Source organism: Hippocampus bargibanti, linkage group LG02 (assembly GCF_051943395.1).
Source record: "Hippocampus bargibanti isolate YZ-2025 linkage group LG02, ASM5194339v1, whole genome shotgun sequence".
NCBI lineage: Eukaryota > Metazoa > Chordata > Actinopteri > Syngnathiformes > Syngnathidae > Hippocampus > Hippocampus bargibanti.
In genome coordinates, this window is record NC_142735.1 from 32,666,412 (window position 1) to 32,683,171 (window position 16,760).

Here is a 16,760-nt window from a genome sequence, read left to right on the forward strand (position 1 = left end):
AGCATCAATCAGTCCAGAATAGTATTCCGATTTTGTGCGTGTGATAGAGTCCTTGTAGTGGGTGAGGTGAGCTGTGTACATGTCCTGGTGGGTGGTGAGACCTGTCTTTCTGTAAAGTCTTTCCAGCTGCCGAGTTTTTACCTTGGTGGAGCGGAGTTGGGCGGTGAACCAAGGGGCGGATCGAGTGAATTGGACTGACCGGGATTTTACAGGAGCAAGGGTGTTGAGCATGTTTGCAAGGTCCGTGTTGTATTGGGAAACAAGTTCATCAGGGGGGGAGTTGTAGTCCGGATTGAGGTTGGCAGCCATTGCAGTGAGGGTGACAGTGTCAATGTGTTGGATGTTCCGATAAGTGATGATGCGCGGTGGCTTGGGGAGAGAGAGTGTGATGGGAACGTTAAATGAGACGAGGAAATGGTCCGTTACAGGCAGTTCGTTTGCTGTGCAGTTGGCGGGGGTAAAACCACAGCAGCATATTAAGTCCAGGGTATGCCCTTTTATATGCATGGGGAAATCAGAGAATTGGTGGAAGCCAAAACTCTCCAATGAGGAAATAAAGTCTTTGGTGAGGGGATGGGTGGAATTGTCAATGTGTATGTTGAAGTCCCCAAGGATAATATTTGGTGACAGAGTGGAGAGGTGTGTGAGGACAGCTGAGAAGTCTGTTAAAAAGTCACAATGTGGTTTAGGGGGACGATATACAGTGGCTATAACTGTGGGAGATGGACCAGAAATTTGACATGCAAGGCATTCAAATGAGAGAGTTTCCGGGACTGGTACTTGAGTGACTTTCCAGATCTCGCGGTAAAATATCGCGAGACCGCCTCCACGGCCCGATAGGCGGGGTTTTGAGAGGTAAACAAACCCAGGTGGCGTCGTGTCGTTCAACTCGGAAAAGTCCCCCACCATTTGCCAGGTCTCATTCAAGCAGAAGAAGTCTAGCTTACGGTCACTAAGGATGTCTTGGATAAGACAACCCTTACCCGTAAGCGAGCGGATGTTCAGGAGGCCGAAGGTGACGCTGGTGGTGTCATTTTGAGGGGCATTGGCCGACCTAGCCAGGCCGGCCAACACACGGTGTTGCACGGAGCGGCTGTAACGGCTGTAACCTCTGCGTGGCCGGCGGAAAGATGACCACAGGGAGGTGATATCCTTGGAGTCGTCGAGGTGAAAGTCTCGACGTGATCCGCGATGGATATACCTCCGGGAAGGGCGGCGAGCGATTTCCGGGAATCGGAAAATCGCCTGTGGCAGGCTCGTCCACCGGGAGCGGAGTTCAAGCAGCTCTGACGCCGAATACTGCAGCCGTCCAACGGGTCGTTGGAGGAGCGACATGATAGCAACCAGCAACGTCCAGAGACAGGCAGCGTCCAGGTTAGCCCTCAACAGCGGGTACAGGTGGGTGGAGATGGTACGTGTTCTCGTCCGTGTTCTCGTTCGTGGTCCGGATAGACGACCGGAATCACGAGACGATCCGACAGCCAAAGCGGATTGGAGTTCGACCATAAGTTCCTCTGGTGACTGTCAAGTATTTCCAGTGGTTACAGGAATCGTAAAAACCAAAAGAAGCCAAAATGTTTGCGGGCGAACAGCGGCAGCCAAAAGCCAGCGTACACTCGACCCGGAAGTTGACTTCTCCTAATGTAATGAGGCTTCGTTCGCTGACGAAGCCTCGTGGATAGGAGGCGAAACGTCCGAAACCTTCACTTTTGTACAGATGACGGCTGAAGAAACCTTCTCATCGATGGACCACTCCTGTACGACTGAGAGCTTACACAGACGTGTATATATATATATATATATATATATATATATATATATATAAATCCTCGTCTCACCTCCCATGGGTGGTGTCTGTCCCCCATTTTAGCTCGGGTCCTCTACCGGAGGCCAGGAAGCTTGAGGGTTCTGCGCAGTATCCGTGCTGTTCACAGCACTGCGCATTTCTGTATCAAGATATCCGATGTTGTTCCCGAGATCTGTTGCACTGCCCGAGTGCTCCGACCATCACCGGCATGACTGTCACTTTTACCTTCCAGGCTCTCTCCAGCTCCTCTCTGAGACCTTGGTATTTCTCGATTTTCTCATGTTCCTTCTTTCTGATGTTTCCATCACTCGGGACCGCTACATCCACGACAACGGCTTTCCTTTGCCCTTTATCGAGGACCTCGATATCTGGTTGGGTGGCCATTACCATCTTGTCAGTCTGTATCTTGAAGTCTCACATGATCTTTGCTCGGTCATTCTCTACTACCTTGGGAGGTCTGTGTAAGCTTTCAGTCGTACAGGAGTGGTCCATCGATGAGAAGGTTTCTTCAGCCGTCATCTGTACAAAAGTGAAGGTTTCGGACGTTTCGCCTCCTATCCAAGAGGCTTCGTCAGCGAACTAAAGTTTGACTGGTCGTACCTTGGGAGGTGTTTCACATTTTGACCTTGGGGTTTCCAGTCCATACTCCGCACAGATGTTTCGGTAGACTATGCCAGCCACCTGGTTATGGCGTTCCATACAGGCTTACCCTGCCAGCATCTTACACCCTGCAGTTATATGTGAGATTGTCTCAGGTGCTTCCTTGTACAACCTACACCTTGGGTCTTGCCTGGTATGATATATCCGTGCCTCTATGTCTCTGGTGTTCAGGGCCTGCTCTTGAGCAGCCAGGATGAGTGCCTCTGTGCTGTCCTTTAGGCCAGCCCTCTCTAGCCACTGATAGGACTTCTTGAGATCAGCCACTTCAGTTATGGTTCGGTGGTACATCCCGTGTAGGGGCTTTTCCTCCCATGATTGTCCCTCTTCCAGCACCTCATCCTCTGGTCCCCATTGTCTGAGACATTCTCTGAGTACATCATCCGTTGGAGCGTTCTCTTTGATGTATTCATTGAGCTTGGATGTTTCATCCTGGACAGTGGTTCTCACACTCACGAGTCCCCGGCCTCCTTTCTTACGGCTTGTGTACAGTCTCAGGGTGCTGGATTTGGGATGGAACCCTCCATGCGTGGTGAGGAATTTTCGGGTCTTAACATCCGTGGTCTGAATCTCTTCCTTTGGCCACCTTATTATTCCTGCAGGGTATCTGATCACTGGCAGGGCATAGCTGTTTATTGCACGGGTCTTGTTCTTGCCATTGAGCTGGCTTCTTAGGACTTGCCTCACCTGCTGGAGGTATTTGGTCGTCGCCGCTTTCCTTGTTGCTAGTTCGAGGTTGCCATTGGCCTGTGGTATACAGAGGTACTTGTAGCTGATTTCAATGTGTGCTATTGTTCCTTCAGAGAGTGAGAGCCCTTCAGTGTGGACTACCTTGCCCCTCTTAGTCACCATCCGACTACATTTCACCAGCAGTGACATCCCGATGTCACTGCTGTAGATCCTGTTTGTGTGTGTATATATATTGTAATGTCATGAGAGGCTAGCTCTCAGCGGGACAGGACAAGGAGCGCAATGGGCGACAGGTTTGAATGCAAACAAAGGTTTTAATCAAAGGTTTCAAGGGGAATTCACAATCAACACAGGCAAGAATAGCGTCTCTTCCAATACTTAAATCATAATAAAGTCTCTTCTGAGTGAAACTGAAGACGGAGTTCTTTTCCGTGTTTCTAGGCCTCACCCCTCTTGATGTCCTTCCTAGGTAGCCTAGCCACCTTTAGCACGGGTCCAAATCCAGTGTTCTGTCATATGGTTCCAACTGGCGATGAGTTCCATGCAGCAATCAGTTTCTCCACAGAGCACAGCAATGGCGCTTGTCTCCCCGGCCTCCACACTCAGAGGCTCTCTGCCTTAAAAGCCTTGCTTGCCAATCAAGCCGTGATCAGCCACAGGTGTGGGGTTTGAATTGCTGCCTTCCACCAGATGGGATTCTTATCTTACAGACAGTGTATTATCGGTGTTCAAATACCTATATATATATATATATATATATATATATATATATATATATATATATATATATATATATTGTGATGTCACGAGAGGCTGTGTCCTGGAGCGCAAATACATCCCCCTAAGATGGCTCCACCCAGAGAGAGTCTTGGCCCCACCTGGTGGAAGGCAGCAATTAAACCCACACACCTGCAGCTGATCAGGGCTTGATTGGAAAGCAGGACTCTTAAGGCAGAGAGCCTCTGAGTGTGCAGCTTGGGGAAAGACAAGCTTGATTGCTGTGCTCTGTGGAGAAGTTTATTGCTGCGTGGAACTCATTGCCAGTTGGGACCACACGACTGGAGACTGGATTTGAACCTAGCTAAGGTGGCTAGGCTACATGACGAGGACGTCAAGAGGGGTGAGGCCTAGAGACTCTTGTAAAGAACTCCGTCTTCAGTTTTACCTCAGAAGAGACTTTATTTGGATTTAAGTATAAGAAGAGACTTTATTTGGATTTAAGTAGCAGAAGAGACTTTATTTGGATTTAAGTATCAGAAGAGACTTTATTTTGATAAGTATTGGAAGAGACACTATTCAAACCTTTGTTGCTTGTGAATTCCCCCTGGAACCCTTGATTAGAACCTTTTGTTTGTATCCAAACCTGTCGTCCATTGCACTTCTTGTCCCGTCCCGCTGAGAGCTACCCTCTCATGATATCACAATATACACAGACCTTGAGAGTTTTCAAAGGTGCTTATAAATGAAATGTATTATTATTATTATTATTATTATTATTATTATTATTATTATTATTATTATTATTATTATTATTGATAGAGTGTTTATGCACATTAGTAAACGTATTATGTTATCCCATGTTAGTTTAGTACATATTATGTTATTGCATGTTCAATTCAGTCGAACCGTATGAAAGCAGGATGTAACGAGTATCAAGTTTCAGTCTATGTCCAGCCAACACTGAGTTGTCCGTAGCTGATTGGACAACAGATCGCTGCTGTGGACGTTCAAAAACTAGTCAGAGCGGGAGCTCCTTCTCTTTGTTCCTATCTTTGTTCGCGTGCTCTGACTTCGCTCCTGCCTCGACGATAGAAGTGCTTTTTCTGTCTCACTAGAATAAAGTAGTCTATCATCGTCACTGATATTTTTATCACTGAACTTCGTTGAATACCGAACCAGAAGAGAAACAAGACTTTGAACCGAACAATTATTATTATTGTTATTCTTATTATTATGTAAAGTCTGAATCAGATTTAATATTGAACACGTTTGCTGTTCATCATCAAGGATCAAAGTATTTCCCTGAGCGCCCGCATTTTAGCGCTGTGTCTTCACAACAGGTATTTGAACACCGATAATACACTGTCTGTAAGATAAGAATCTGTTTTAAATTAGATATCAAGTAGACAGGATGAACTTAATACAACTATGTGTCTTCACGTTGGCTCTTCGTTTATGTTCCAGGGTTAGCGAGTTGGCACCTGTCCATTTAAGTGTGCCGCATGCAGGTTGTCTTGTGATGCGTTGGCAAAATGATGGAGGCAGAGCACGCATGAGAGAAGAACTCTGGGTGGGTGTGAAACGTTTCTTTCAACTGACTTTGTTGTTTTATTGTTAGTATGGGCTGCTGAAGTAGCATTGTTGTATCTGGCTGTTCTGCTGTATGCTAAGATGTCAAAATCTATTGGTCCCTCCGTCATTAAATAATGCGTTAAAACATGCTTCAAAGTCAAATCCTTGCATTTGTATGTTTTGTTGTTTTTCTTTGTTCTATATTATGAATGAGCGTTTGTTTGAGTACTGCTATTGGCACAATTCCATTGGAAAAAAAAACTAATTTGAACACTTTTAAACAGTCTGAGATGACGTGGTCCGAGGCTAGAGTTAAAATTAAGATCAAAATATGCCTCGATAAAGTAAAAAAAAAAAAAAACCATTCAAAAGGTCCTTATTATTTAAAAAAAAACATTATTTTGTTTCATTTCACGTATGCTATATAAAATGTAAGACTAGTCACCATTTTGTCAGAACAGACGCCATTATTCAGCTGTCATCTGTACTACTTTGAAGGCGTTGGACGTTTCGCTCCTCATCCGAAGAGCTTCGTCAGCAAACTAAAGTTGTGCTGGTAACCCTGGCCCTATGTATATCCCTAATGGACAAAGGTGGCCGTGCCAGACCTCTGCTCTGATAGGTCCCTGTGTTCACAGGCTCAGTCATGCTAATGAGGTGAAACCAGAGACAGGGATAGTACAATAGAGGTAATCAGATTGGAGAGGTAATCAGATTGGCTAATGAGGTGAAACCAGAGCCAGGGATAGAATAGAGGTAATCAGAATGGCTAATGAGGTGAAACCAGAGCCAAGGATAGGACAATAGAGGTAATCCGATTGGAGAGATAATCAGATTCGCTAATGAAGTGTGCCCAGTCTCAGGTATAGAACAATCGAGGTATTCAGATTAGCTAATGGGGTTTAAAAAGGCCCAGGGATAGAAAAATACGGAAATAACATTGGCTAATGAGGTGTAACCAGAGCCAGGGATAGAACTATAGAGATAATCAGATTGGAGAGGTAATCAGATTGCCTAATAAAGTGAAACCCGAGCCAGGAATAGAATAGAGGTGAAACCAGTGCCAGGGATAGAACAATAGAGGAAATCAGATTAGAGAGGTAATCAGATTGGCTAACGAGGTGTAACCAGTGCTAGGCATAGAACAAACCACCTCTGTCCACAACGGATCTAGGGCCAGAGTTACCAGAACAAATTTAGTTCCCTGACGAAGCCTTTCGGATGAGACGGCTGAAGAAACCTTTTCCTCGATGGACCACTCCTGTACGACTGAGAGCCGACAGACATATCATCTCATGTTCAATTGTTGACGGCAATTCAAGTTCAGACTTCTAAAACTTTCGCCCACATGTCCTGAAATTGTCAACTTCAGTCAAGTCATGCAACTCAAATGAAAATGAGACACAATAGCGGCCTGTGATTTGGAAATAACACCCAAAGGTTTGCTGGTTGTATGGGTTCATACCATCACTGCTGCCGCGGGCCGCCAGGACGTCCGGCGATGGGCTCCGTTGCGAACGTGAGCCGAAGGAGTCCAGGCTGTCAAAGGAGTCCTCGCAGAAATGCCTGGGTGGCGAAAGCGAGTCGCTGCGCTCAGAGTCCCAGCAATCGATATAGCCGCTATCCCGAATACTGCGTTGGGGGCTCTCTGCCTCCTCAGCCTCCTAAGAAAATGCCAGGATGAAGACGAAAGGACAGAAATGCTCATGTATAGAAAGCTAACAACAAACATGGATTCAGAATCAGAATCAGAATCAGAATCAGAATACCTTTATTCGTCCCGCAATGGGGAAATTTGCAGTCCACAGCAGCAATTGAAGAGGGATGGGGTTGGGGTGGGAGTGAAAGTTTATTCTGTTTATTTGGGAAGATGTCATACCTCAGTGAACCGTTAATACAGTAAGACCTCGGCTAATGAACTTTTCGCCTTACATTTGCGAGATTATAATCTTGGCAAACAAACTATTTTTCGGGAAATACACGGAGCGCCACAATGAATGATGTGTCGTTCGCGAATGAGCCGGTTCCTGGAATTGGCAGCCATCTTTTTTTCCTCTATTCCCTACCCCCAGTCTTCGGTTAAAGCCACACATGATTGGTCAAAATCCGTGGTAGAGGAAGGAGGGGACACACGCAGTAAGACACACGCAGCACTGAGCAGGGGGAGGGGTTACAGAAATAGAAACACACACACACACATGAAAGGGAGACGACAGAGCTTGAAACAAAAAAAGTGAAAAAAAACAAGTGAAATGGTGAGAAAATTGATAGAAAACAGTGAAATTTGGACTCGTTTCAACTTTATTGATAGTTCAAAGGCAGAGTGTAGACTGCAAGGTTAAAATATCCCATCAATCAGGCTCCACAAATAACCCGCACAAGCCATCTGTATACTTTGAAGAGAACATACAAGCAAGGGAACCAGCTATTAATGAAGTTTCTAGTGTGTCTGACTGCATCTGTTGCTGTTGCAATATCACAACTTCTAAGATGTACAACCCAGTGCTCATTGAGACACTTTATGCAAAAAGCTATCCATTCCATCAAGCCATCAACGACCATCACCAAGGTAAATAAAATGACTTTATTATACAGTGCAGTTTATTTCTTTAATTACAATGCCATTACAATGTTTGGAATACACACGTTTCGCCTTACACTTTCTGCAAACTATTAAGTTCGTAACCCAAGGTATCACTGTATTTGTCATGATCTGGTTGGCGACCAACGGGTGGCGCTGTCGGCCCCGCCTGCACCTGCACAGGTGCTGGTCATCCCGATCAGTGGCAGATTGCCACATTCGGGTTGGTGACCAACGGGTAGCTCTGTCAGCCCTGCCTGCTGCCTCACAGGTGCTGGCCGTTCCCAATCAGTGACAGTTAAAAGGACTTCCAGCATGACCATTCGGGGTCGGGTCATTGTATGCTTTGTATGCAATTGCATGCATTTTGCATTGTGTATGCATTGTATGCTGTGCATGTGTTTGTTTCATCTTGGCAGACTTTTACTCTTGGTTTTTCTTTTGATACTTTGTATTTTTCTGTTCAAATGATTTTAACGTTTTAGATTTTGTTAAAATCTTTATTGACTTTATTTGAATACAACTTCTCAAGTACAACCTGTTGCTCCCTCCTGCCTGATTTTTGGGATCTACAACTGCCATCACCACCTTGCAAACCGTGACAGTATTCATGTTGAATGCTAACTTGCTAACAGTTGTAATGCTAACATTTAACACCAGAGTCAACTGAGTACAGAAGTCGTCAAGTGCAATGGTCTAAGGCAGGGGTGCTCATTACGTCGATCGCGATCTACTGGTCGATCGCGGAGGTAGTACTGGTCGATCGCAGCGTGACAGTAAAAAAAATATTTGTCAGCCTATCAAACGTCCCGTCACTTGATTGACATACAGGGCAACCATTCAGATGACAATTGAATTTTTGAGAAAGCAGGAGCAAGTGAGGGGGCAAAACATATTACTTTCATACGGAATGGGAAAATGTGGAGCGCCATTTTCGGACTGTTCATGGAAAATACGACATTGACTTCACGCCGAAAAGCCAGCTGAGAAAGAGAACGGTGGACGAACTAAAATCCCAGTTGTCCGGACAGCAGTCATTTTTCACTCAACATACTTCAAAAGAGAAAGTCGCCACCGAAGCATCTTTCCGGGTGAGTCACGCCATCGTTAAAAAACAATAAGTCCTTCCAAGATGGAGAGATGGTAAAAGAAGCATTCGTTGAAGCAGCTGACTCCTTGTTCAGAGACTTGGACAGTTCTGTAACTTACTCACACAGGAAAAGTACCCCAACTTGAGGAAATGTGTTACCTCCTTGACTGCATTATTCGGCTCCACTTATTTATGTGAGTCAGCTTTTTCCTACATGAAGATCATTAAGTCCAAATACCGTTCCACCATGAATGATGAACATTTGGAAATGTGCTTGAGGCTGGCTGTCAGCAGCTACTGTCCGGACTATGCATCCCTGGCTGATTCAATTCAGTGCAAGTCATCAAAGTAAACTCAGGTAATTACATTACCTGAGTTACTATTAAAATGTTAATAGTTATTTATTATGTTATGTATATGTAGTTATTATGTGTGTTGTGCAATATTGGCTTATTCAGTTATGCAAGGTACATCAACATACATTGTACATACAAAGAATCCTTTAAACATTTGAAAATAATTATGTTTTGCATTTTTGTCATGGGTAGATCATTTTGACTTGGTAGTTTTTGTAAGTAGCTCGTATGCTGAAAAAGTGTGAGCACCCCTGGTCTAAGGCCTTCTACACCATGACCTGGTACTTTCCTGACATGGCTCTCATTCTCAAAATAAATGATTACCAGACTAACAAAATGGCACACCACATGTAATATGAATGTAGCAACTGGTGTAGCACAAATAATAATAATACATTTCATTTCAGAATCAGAATCAGAATCATCTTTATTGCCAAGTATGTAGAACACACAAGGAATTTGTTTCCGGTAGAACACGCTGCACTAGTATCGTTGTCAAAAAAAACTGCTTAGTGGCACTATACAGTTCCATTTTGGCTACTGTTGAAAGTTCAAAGAGTTAATGGCTTGGGGGAAGAAGCTGTTTAAATTTCTAAGCGCATTTAATGTAGCCACAAGGGGGCACAAGCCAGTGTCTTATTGTGCCGGTCCCAAGCCCGGATAAATACAGAGGGTTGTGTCAGGAAGGACATCCGACGTAAAAAAAATTGCCAAAACAATTATGCGAATCAAACCTCTGAATCCTATACTGGATCGGTCGAGGCCCGGGTAACAACGGCCGCCATTGGTACTGTTGACCTTCAGGGTGCCAGTGGAAAATGGACTACTGTTGGTCGAAGAAGGAGAGGAGGGAGGTGTGCCCGGAGGAAAAGAGAGAAATGGAACGCCAATAGTATAGAACTATGAGTAGGAACTTTGAATGTAGGAACAATGACACAGGTCAAGGTAGAGAGCTGGTTGACATGATGCAGAGAAGGAAGGTAGACATACTGTGTGTCCAGGAGACCAGGTGGAAAGGGAGCAAGGCTAGAAGCTTAGGGTCAGGGTTTAAGTTGTTCTATCATGGTGAAGACAGAAAGAGAAATGGAGTTGGGGTTATCTTAAAAGAGGAGTTTGTTGTCTTAGAAGTAAAAAGAGTATCAGATAGAATGATACGTCTGAAGCTAGAAATTGTTGTTTGTGGGTATGCCCCACAAGTAGGATGTGAGCTGGCGGAGAAGGAGAAATTTTGGTTGGACTTTAATGAAGTCATACAGAACATCCCGAGAAGTGAGAGGGATGTAATTGATGGAGACTTCAATGGACATGCTGGCGCAGGAAACAAAGATGATGAGGAGGTGATGGGCAGGTTTGGACTCCAGATAAGGAACGCCGAAGGACGGATGGTGGTTGACTTTGCTAAGAGAATGCAAATGGCTATTGTGAATACTTTCTTTCAGAAGAGGCAGGGACATAGGGTGACCTATAAGAGTGGAGGCAGAAGTACACAGGTAGACTACATTTTGTCAACGGCGCCATATAAAGGAAATCAGTGACTGCAAAGTAGTGGTTGGTGAGAGTGTAGCCAGACAGCATAGGTTGGTGGTGTGTAGGATTACGCTGGCAGTGAGGAAGATGAACAAACCAAAGGCTGAAGTGAGGACAAAATGGTGGAAGTTGAAAAAGGAAGAGTGTTGCATGACATTTAGGAAGGAGGTAAGACAAGCACTGGGTGGGCAAGAGGTCCTTCCAGATGACTGGCAAACTACAGCGAACATAATCAGAGACACAGGTCGGAAAGTACTTGGTGTATCGAGTGGAAGAAAGGTAGATAAGGAGACTTGGTGGTGAAATGGGGAGGTGCAGGAGTGTATCAAGAGAAAGAGGTTAGCAAAGAAGAAGTGGGACACTGAGAGGACGGACGAGAGTAGACAGCAGTACAAGGAGATGCAGCGCACGGTTAAAGTAAAGGTGGCAAAGGCCAAACAAGAGGCCTATGATGACTTGTATGCTCGGCTGGACAGCAAGGAAGGTGAGACTGATCTTTACAGGCTGGCGAGACAGAGAGACAAAGACGGTAAGGACCAGCAGCAGGTTCGGGTGATTAAGGATAGAGATGGCAATGTATTAACAGGTGCGAGTAGTGTGATGGCAAGATGGAAAGAGTACTTTGAAGAATTGATGATTGAGGAAAATGAGAAGGAACAAAGAGTAGAAGACGTGACTGTTGTGGACGAAGACGTAGCAAGCATTAGCGAGGATGAAGTGAGGAGGGCGCTGAAGAGGATGAAGAGGGGAAAGGCACTCGGGCCTGATGATTTACCAATCGAGGTATGGAAGTGTCTTGGAGAGGTGGCGGTGGTGTTCCTGACTGGGTTATTCAACAAGATCTTAGATGGTGAACAGATGCCTGAAGAATGGAGATGAAGTGTACTCCTGCCCATTTTTAACAACAAAGGAGATGTGCAGACTTGTACTAACTACAGAGGAATAAAGTTGATGAGCCATACAATGAAACTCTGGGAAAGAGTAGTTGAAGCTAGACTAAGAGCAGAAGTGAACATTTGTGAGGAGCAGTATGGCTTCATGCCAAAAAAGAGTACGACAGATGCAGTGTTTGCTTTAAAAATGCTGATAGAGAAGTACAGAGAAGGTCAGAAGGAATTGCCTTGTGTCTTTGTAGATCTGGAGAAAGCGTACGACAGGGGGCCCAGAGAAGAGCTGTGGCATTGCATGAGGAAGTCTGGAGTGACGGAAAAGTATGTTAGAGCGGTACAAGACATGTATCGTGACTGTAAGATATGTATGTGATGTAAGATTGTGAGGTGTGCTGTCGGTATGACTGAGGAATTCAAGGTGGAGGTGGGACTCCACCAGGGGTCAGCTCTGAGCCCCTTCTTGTTTGCTATGGCGATGGACAGGCTGACATACAATGTTAGACAAGAATCTCCTTGGACCATGATGTTTGCAGATGACATTGTGATCTGTAGCGAGAACAGGGAACAGGTGGCGGAGAAACTAGAGCTGTGGAGATATGCCCTGGAAAGGAGGAACAAGACAGTGACAGCAAGACGGAATATATGTGTGTGAATGAGAGGGATCCAAGTGCAAGAGTGATGCTACAGGGAGAAGAGATAAAGAAGGTGGAGGATTTTAAGTACTTGGGGTCAACTGTCCAAAGCAATGGAGAGGGTGGAAAAGAGGTGAAGAAGCGTGGCCAGGCAGGCTGGAGCGGCTGGAGAAAAATGTCAGGTGTGATGTGTGATAGAAGGGTTTCAGCTAGGATGAAAGGAAAAGTGTATAAAACAGTGGTCAGACCAGCCATGATGTTTGGACTGGAGACAGTGCCACTGAAGAAAAGACAGGAAGCAGAGCTGGAGGTAGCAGAGCTGAAGATGTTGAGGTTTTCTTTGGGAGTGACCAGGTTGGATAGGATCAGGAATGAGTATATTAGAGGGACAACTCATATTAGAGGCTTTGGAGAGAAAGTCAGAGACGCCAGACTGAGATGGTTTGGACATGTCCAGAGGAGAGAGAGTGACTATATCGGGAGAAGAATGCTGAGCCTTGAACTGCCAGGCAGGAGACCGAGAGGAAGATCGAAGAGGAGGTTTATGGATGTGGTCAAAGAGGACATGAAGGTAGCTGGTTTGAGAGAAGAGGATGCACAAAACCGGGATAGTTGGAGGACATTGATTCGCTGTGGCGACCCCTGAAGGGAAGCCGAAAGGAAAAGAAGAAGATTTCTAAGCGCATTTCAAAATTCTCAAGGCCTCTTTAGAGTGACACTATCTGTGGCTGAGAAGCGGCATTGGAGTCCAAGATGGCGCCCGAGTAGGCAGCCTCAGCAAGTGCTCTCATGAGCCTTGCTTTTTTTGGTTGTTTTTGTCTTGTTTTGTGTTTTCTTTTGTCACTTTGTGTTGTTGTGCATCGTGTGGAACGGATACAGATTGTTTTTCAACATTTTTGACCACGACATTCATCAAGGAGGAGTCTGTGCTGAGCGGTTGCGCCTTTTCGGCAGCATGAATATGCCAGTACTGTTTTTGAATGGGAGGATGTCGGAGCCATTCGACTGCTATCGCTGGACACCAAAGGGGCCATTGTGCTTTTTTGCGCCTGTAATGGGCAGCATCTTCACAGCCCCGCTTTGTTTAGCGGAAAGGTCAGTGCTGTTGATGCGTATGTGGAACTGTTGCAGCTTGGAATTGAAGCAGATTTTATGTGGAACAGGAGATGTGAGACAATCTCTTTTCGTCAATGGATGCTACAGCTGCGTGTTTGCTTTCAACATTTAGCTTGTAGTGGACGTGCACATTCCACCATGATGTCCCTGATCCACTGGTGGAAAGACGCTTTGATCCTTTCCTCTTTCATCTAGAACTGCTTCGTGTCATCACAAAGAGGGTACAGCAAGTCCTGAAGAATGAATGTCTCTCCGTGTCTTTGTTTTGTCATATTGTCTCTATGCTGTCATATTATTTGTTATTTAGTTTTTTTTGTTCTTTTGACTTCAAGACGGCGCCGCGAGAGTGGCTGCCTTTCCAGCAGCTCATGTATTTTGTTTTTCTACTTTCATTCCTTTCATCACTTTGCTGCTGTGAAATGTAAATTTCTCCACTGTGAGACTAATAAAGGCATATCCAATATCCAACACGCGCCAGCCTTCACTCAACCCAGAAGTAACTCAAATAGATAGAAAGCTAGGTAACTAGCGAATAATAATAATAATAATAATAATAATAATAATAATAATAATAATAATAATAATGATATAGCTAGCTAATAGATAGCTCACACAGTAGATAGCTAGCTAGATAGCTAGCCAGCCAGATAAACCGCTAATAGCTAGCTAGCTAGATAACAAGTCAGCCAGCTATAATGCTAATAGATAGCTAATAGATAACTAACAGATAGCAAATAGGTAGCTTGATCGTTAGCTCGACTGTCATAAGTTATGATGTAACAGGAACTCTAACCATGAATTGTTTTCAAAGTTTACTCAGAATAGATAGCTAATATCTCACGAATAGATAGCCAATAGCCAATAGCTAGCGAATAGATAGCTAATAGCTAGCAAATAAAGAGCAAATAGATAGCTAATAGCTAGCAAGCTAGATATGTATCTAACAGATACAGTATGTAGCTAAATAGCTAGCTAGCCAGCTACATAACAAGATAGCCAGCTAATAGATTTTAAAGACGTCTTGAATGAGGTCAACTGAAGACAGATCAATAAGGATTTTAAAATGGTAGCCCCTTAGTCAGGCTTAAAATAATTCTGTTTAAGATTAAAATGTTACCTGGTCAAGCATACTTTTTTGAAGGGTATTTCTAAACACCCCGCTGTGACTGTGCCATGATTCAAACCTGTATGCTAGCTCTGATTCTCCCTTCAACTTCAATTTTAAAACATTGCCGGCTTCAACTTGGTGTGATAATAATTGCCACCAATCAATCGCACTCCATAAACATAATGTAGTTTATGCAATGACTGGCGTCGTATGACTCAAGCTGATTCAACACAAGATGGTTAACTCATTGAATGCCATTCCCCCATTTTTCGGAAAATGAAAAGCATGACGTGGAGCGCCATTCCCGAATTTGTTCGGGTTTCAGTTTTTCTAGCTGGGTGCCGATAAAGCGCTGGTCTGGCCCCTGGCAAAGTTTTTTACCTCTCACGAGGGGGCAGCATTTTTCTTTTGTACAGCTGCCCCAAATTCCATTGCAGAGCTATCCAGCTGGCCATCAGTTATCTATTAGCTACCTATTAGCTGACTAGCTAGCTTGTGCCGAGAAAAACATTTCAAACACATTGTCAATGTTATTTTTGACAGATTTTACAAAACGAAAATGACAATACACACAATTTCCAGCTCCTATATGTCTTTAGGTTAATGTCACAAATCATGTGCACAATACTATTAAAAATGTATATTAAAAAAGTATATTTTCTTTAAGTTAGCACTACATCAGTTGTTTGTATTATTTTGAGAGAAAGTGAGTCATTCATAGTATTTTGGAGGGGAAAATATAATAAACCAATGTATTCAATGAAAAGGTTTCTTCAGCCGTCATCTGTACTTCTTTGATCGATCGACCACTCCTGTACGACTTAGAGCTTACACAGACCAATGTATTCAATGTTATTTGCCTAGCTGACTAACTAGCTTGCTATCTATTTGCTGTCTATTAGCTAGCTATCTAGCTGGCTGGCTGTCAAGCTAGTGATCTATTAGTTATCTAACTAGATAGCTATCTAGCTAGCTATCTATTAACCAGTGGTGGTCCGTGCATTTCACACCTAGGCCTTCAGTGAAGTCCTACTTAGTCCGACTTGAACAAATATCCCTCGTAATACCATAATTTATGACACAACGGCTGGAGATATCATTTACAAAAGAACACGCACGCAGTACTGGGCGTGGCATCACCTTAATCGTCTACAACACAGGCTATTTTCCGGAGCAAACATCAATAAATCTGCATCAGCAATTAGAACTTGTCACTATACGTGATACTATAAACACTTAAAAATAAAAGGAAATTTAAAATCATTTGTCCACAAAGTTTTAAGTCAACCAAGAATATGCAATCTTGAACAAGATTTTACGCTAAATTACAAAATGTCCGTTTGATATAAGAAAAACAACAAGACGTTCACAAAACGAACTATTTGTTGAAAATAAAAGTAAACAAATCTTTTTCTACATGCGACAGCGAGTTGTCCTCTCCTTCAGCCATTGTGGGTTAAAAAAGCAAGTAGATATACTTGGTTTTTCTGCTAAAGTTTCCGGGTCTGATCTGTTGTAGCTTGGTTGATTTGTATAGCGCTGCCTCCGCTGAGGGCTGAGGTAAAGTGAGTATCCAATCACAGGACGCGTACATGTCATGTTCAACGCGAGGCCCTCTAGCTGGCCTTACTGTGCCAACTCGTGACCTGATTGGCTATCGCAACTATATATCAACTACATGTGTCCGTTGATGTACAGCGCACAGACGCCCTCACTGTTGATTCTGAAGGCTCGGTCAGATTTCATACAGCCTGGCGACACAAGCTAGCTGAATTCTGATTGGATTAAAAACTCTGACCTAAAACTACAACACTGAAAGGAGCATTACCAAATGATATAATATAACATCAAGAAAACAGTTTGTAGAATAATTATATATATATTTAGAAAAAATATTTTTTTTAATGAAATTGACTTTTATTATAATTATGATAATGATGTCTGATTATGTTAGGCCTGCAGAGAAGGCCTTGCTGGTTCTGACGGCCCACCACTGCTATTAACTAGCTATTAG

The 16,760-nt window shown here is 43.9% G+C and overlaps 1 protein-coding gene across 13 annotated transcripts in view; it reads right to left on the reverse strand.

The window, feature by feature from the left end:
• The window catches only part of LOC148902477 (LIM and calponin homology domains-containing protein 1-like), a 196,247-nt gene that overhangs the window by 110,294 nt on the left and 69,193 nt on the right, over positions 1 to 16,760 (reverse strand). For all 13 annotated transcript variants that reach the window (XM_088991062.1, XM_088991071.1, XM_088991066.1 and 10 more), the window contains one exon: positions 6,912 to 7,110. In XM_088991062.1, coding sequence (XP_088847188.1) covers positions 6,912 to 7,110 — 199 coding nt within the window. The remainder of the gene's footprint in view (positions 1 to 6,911; positions 7,111 to 16,760) is intronic.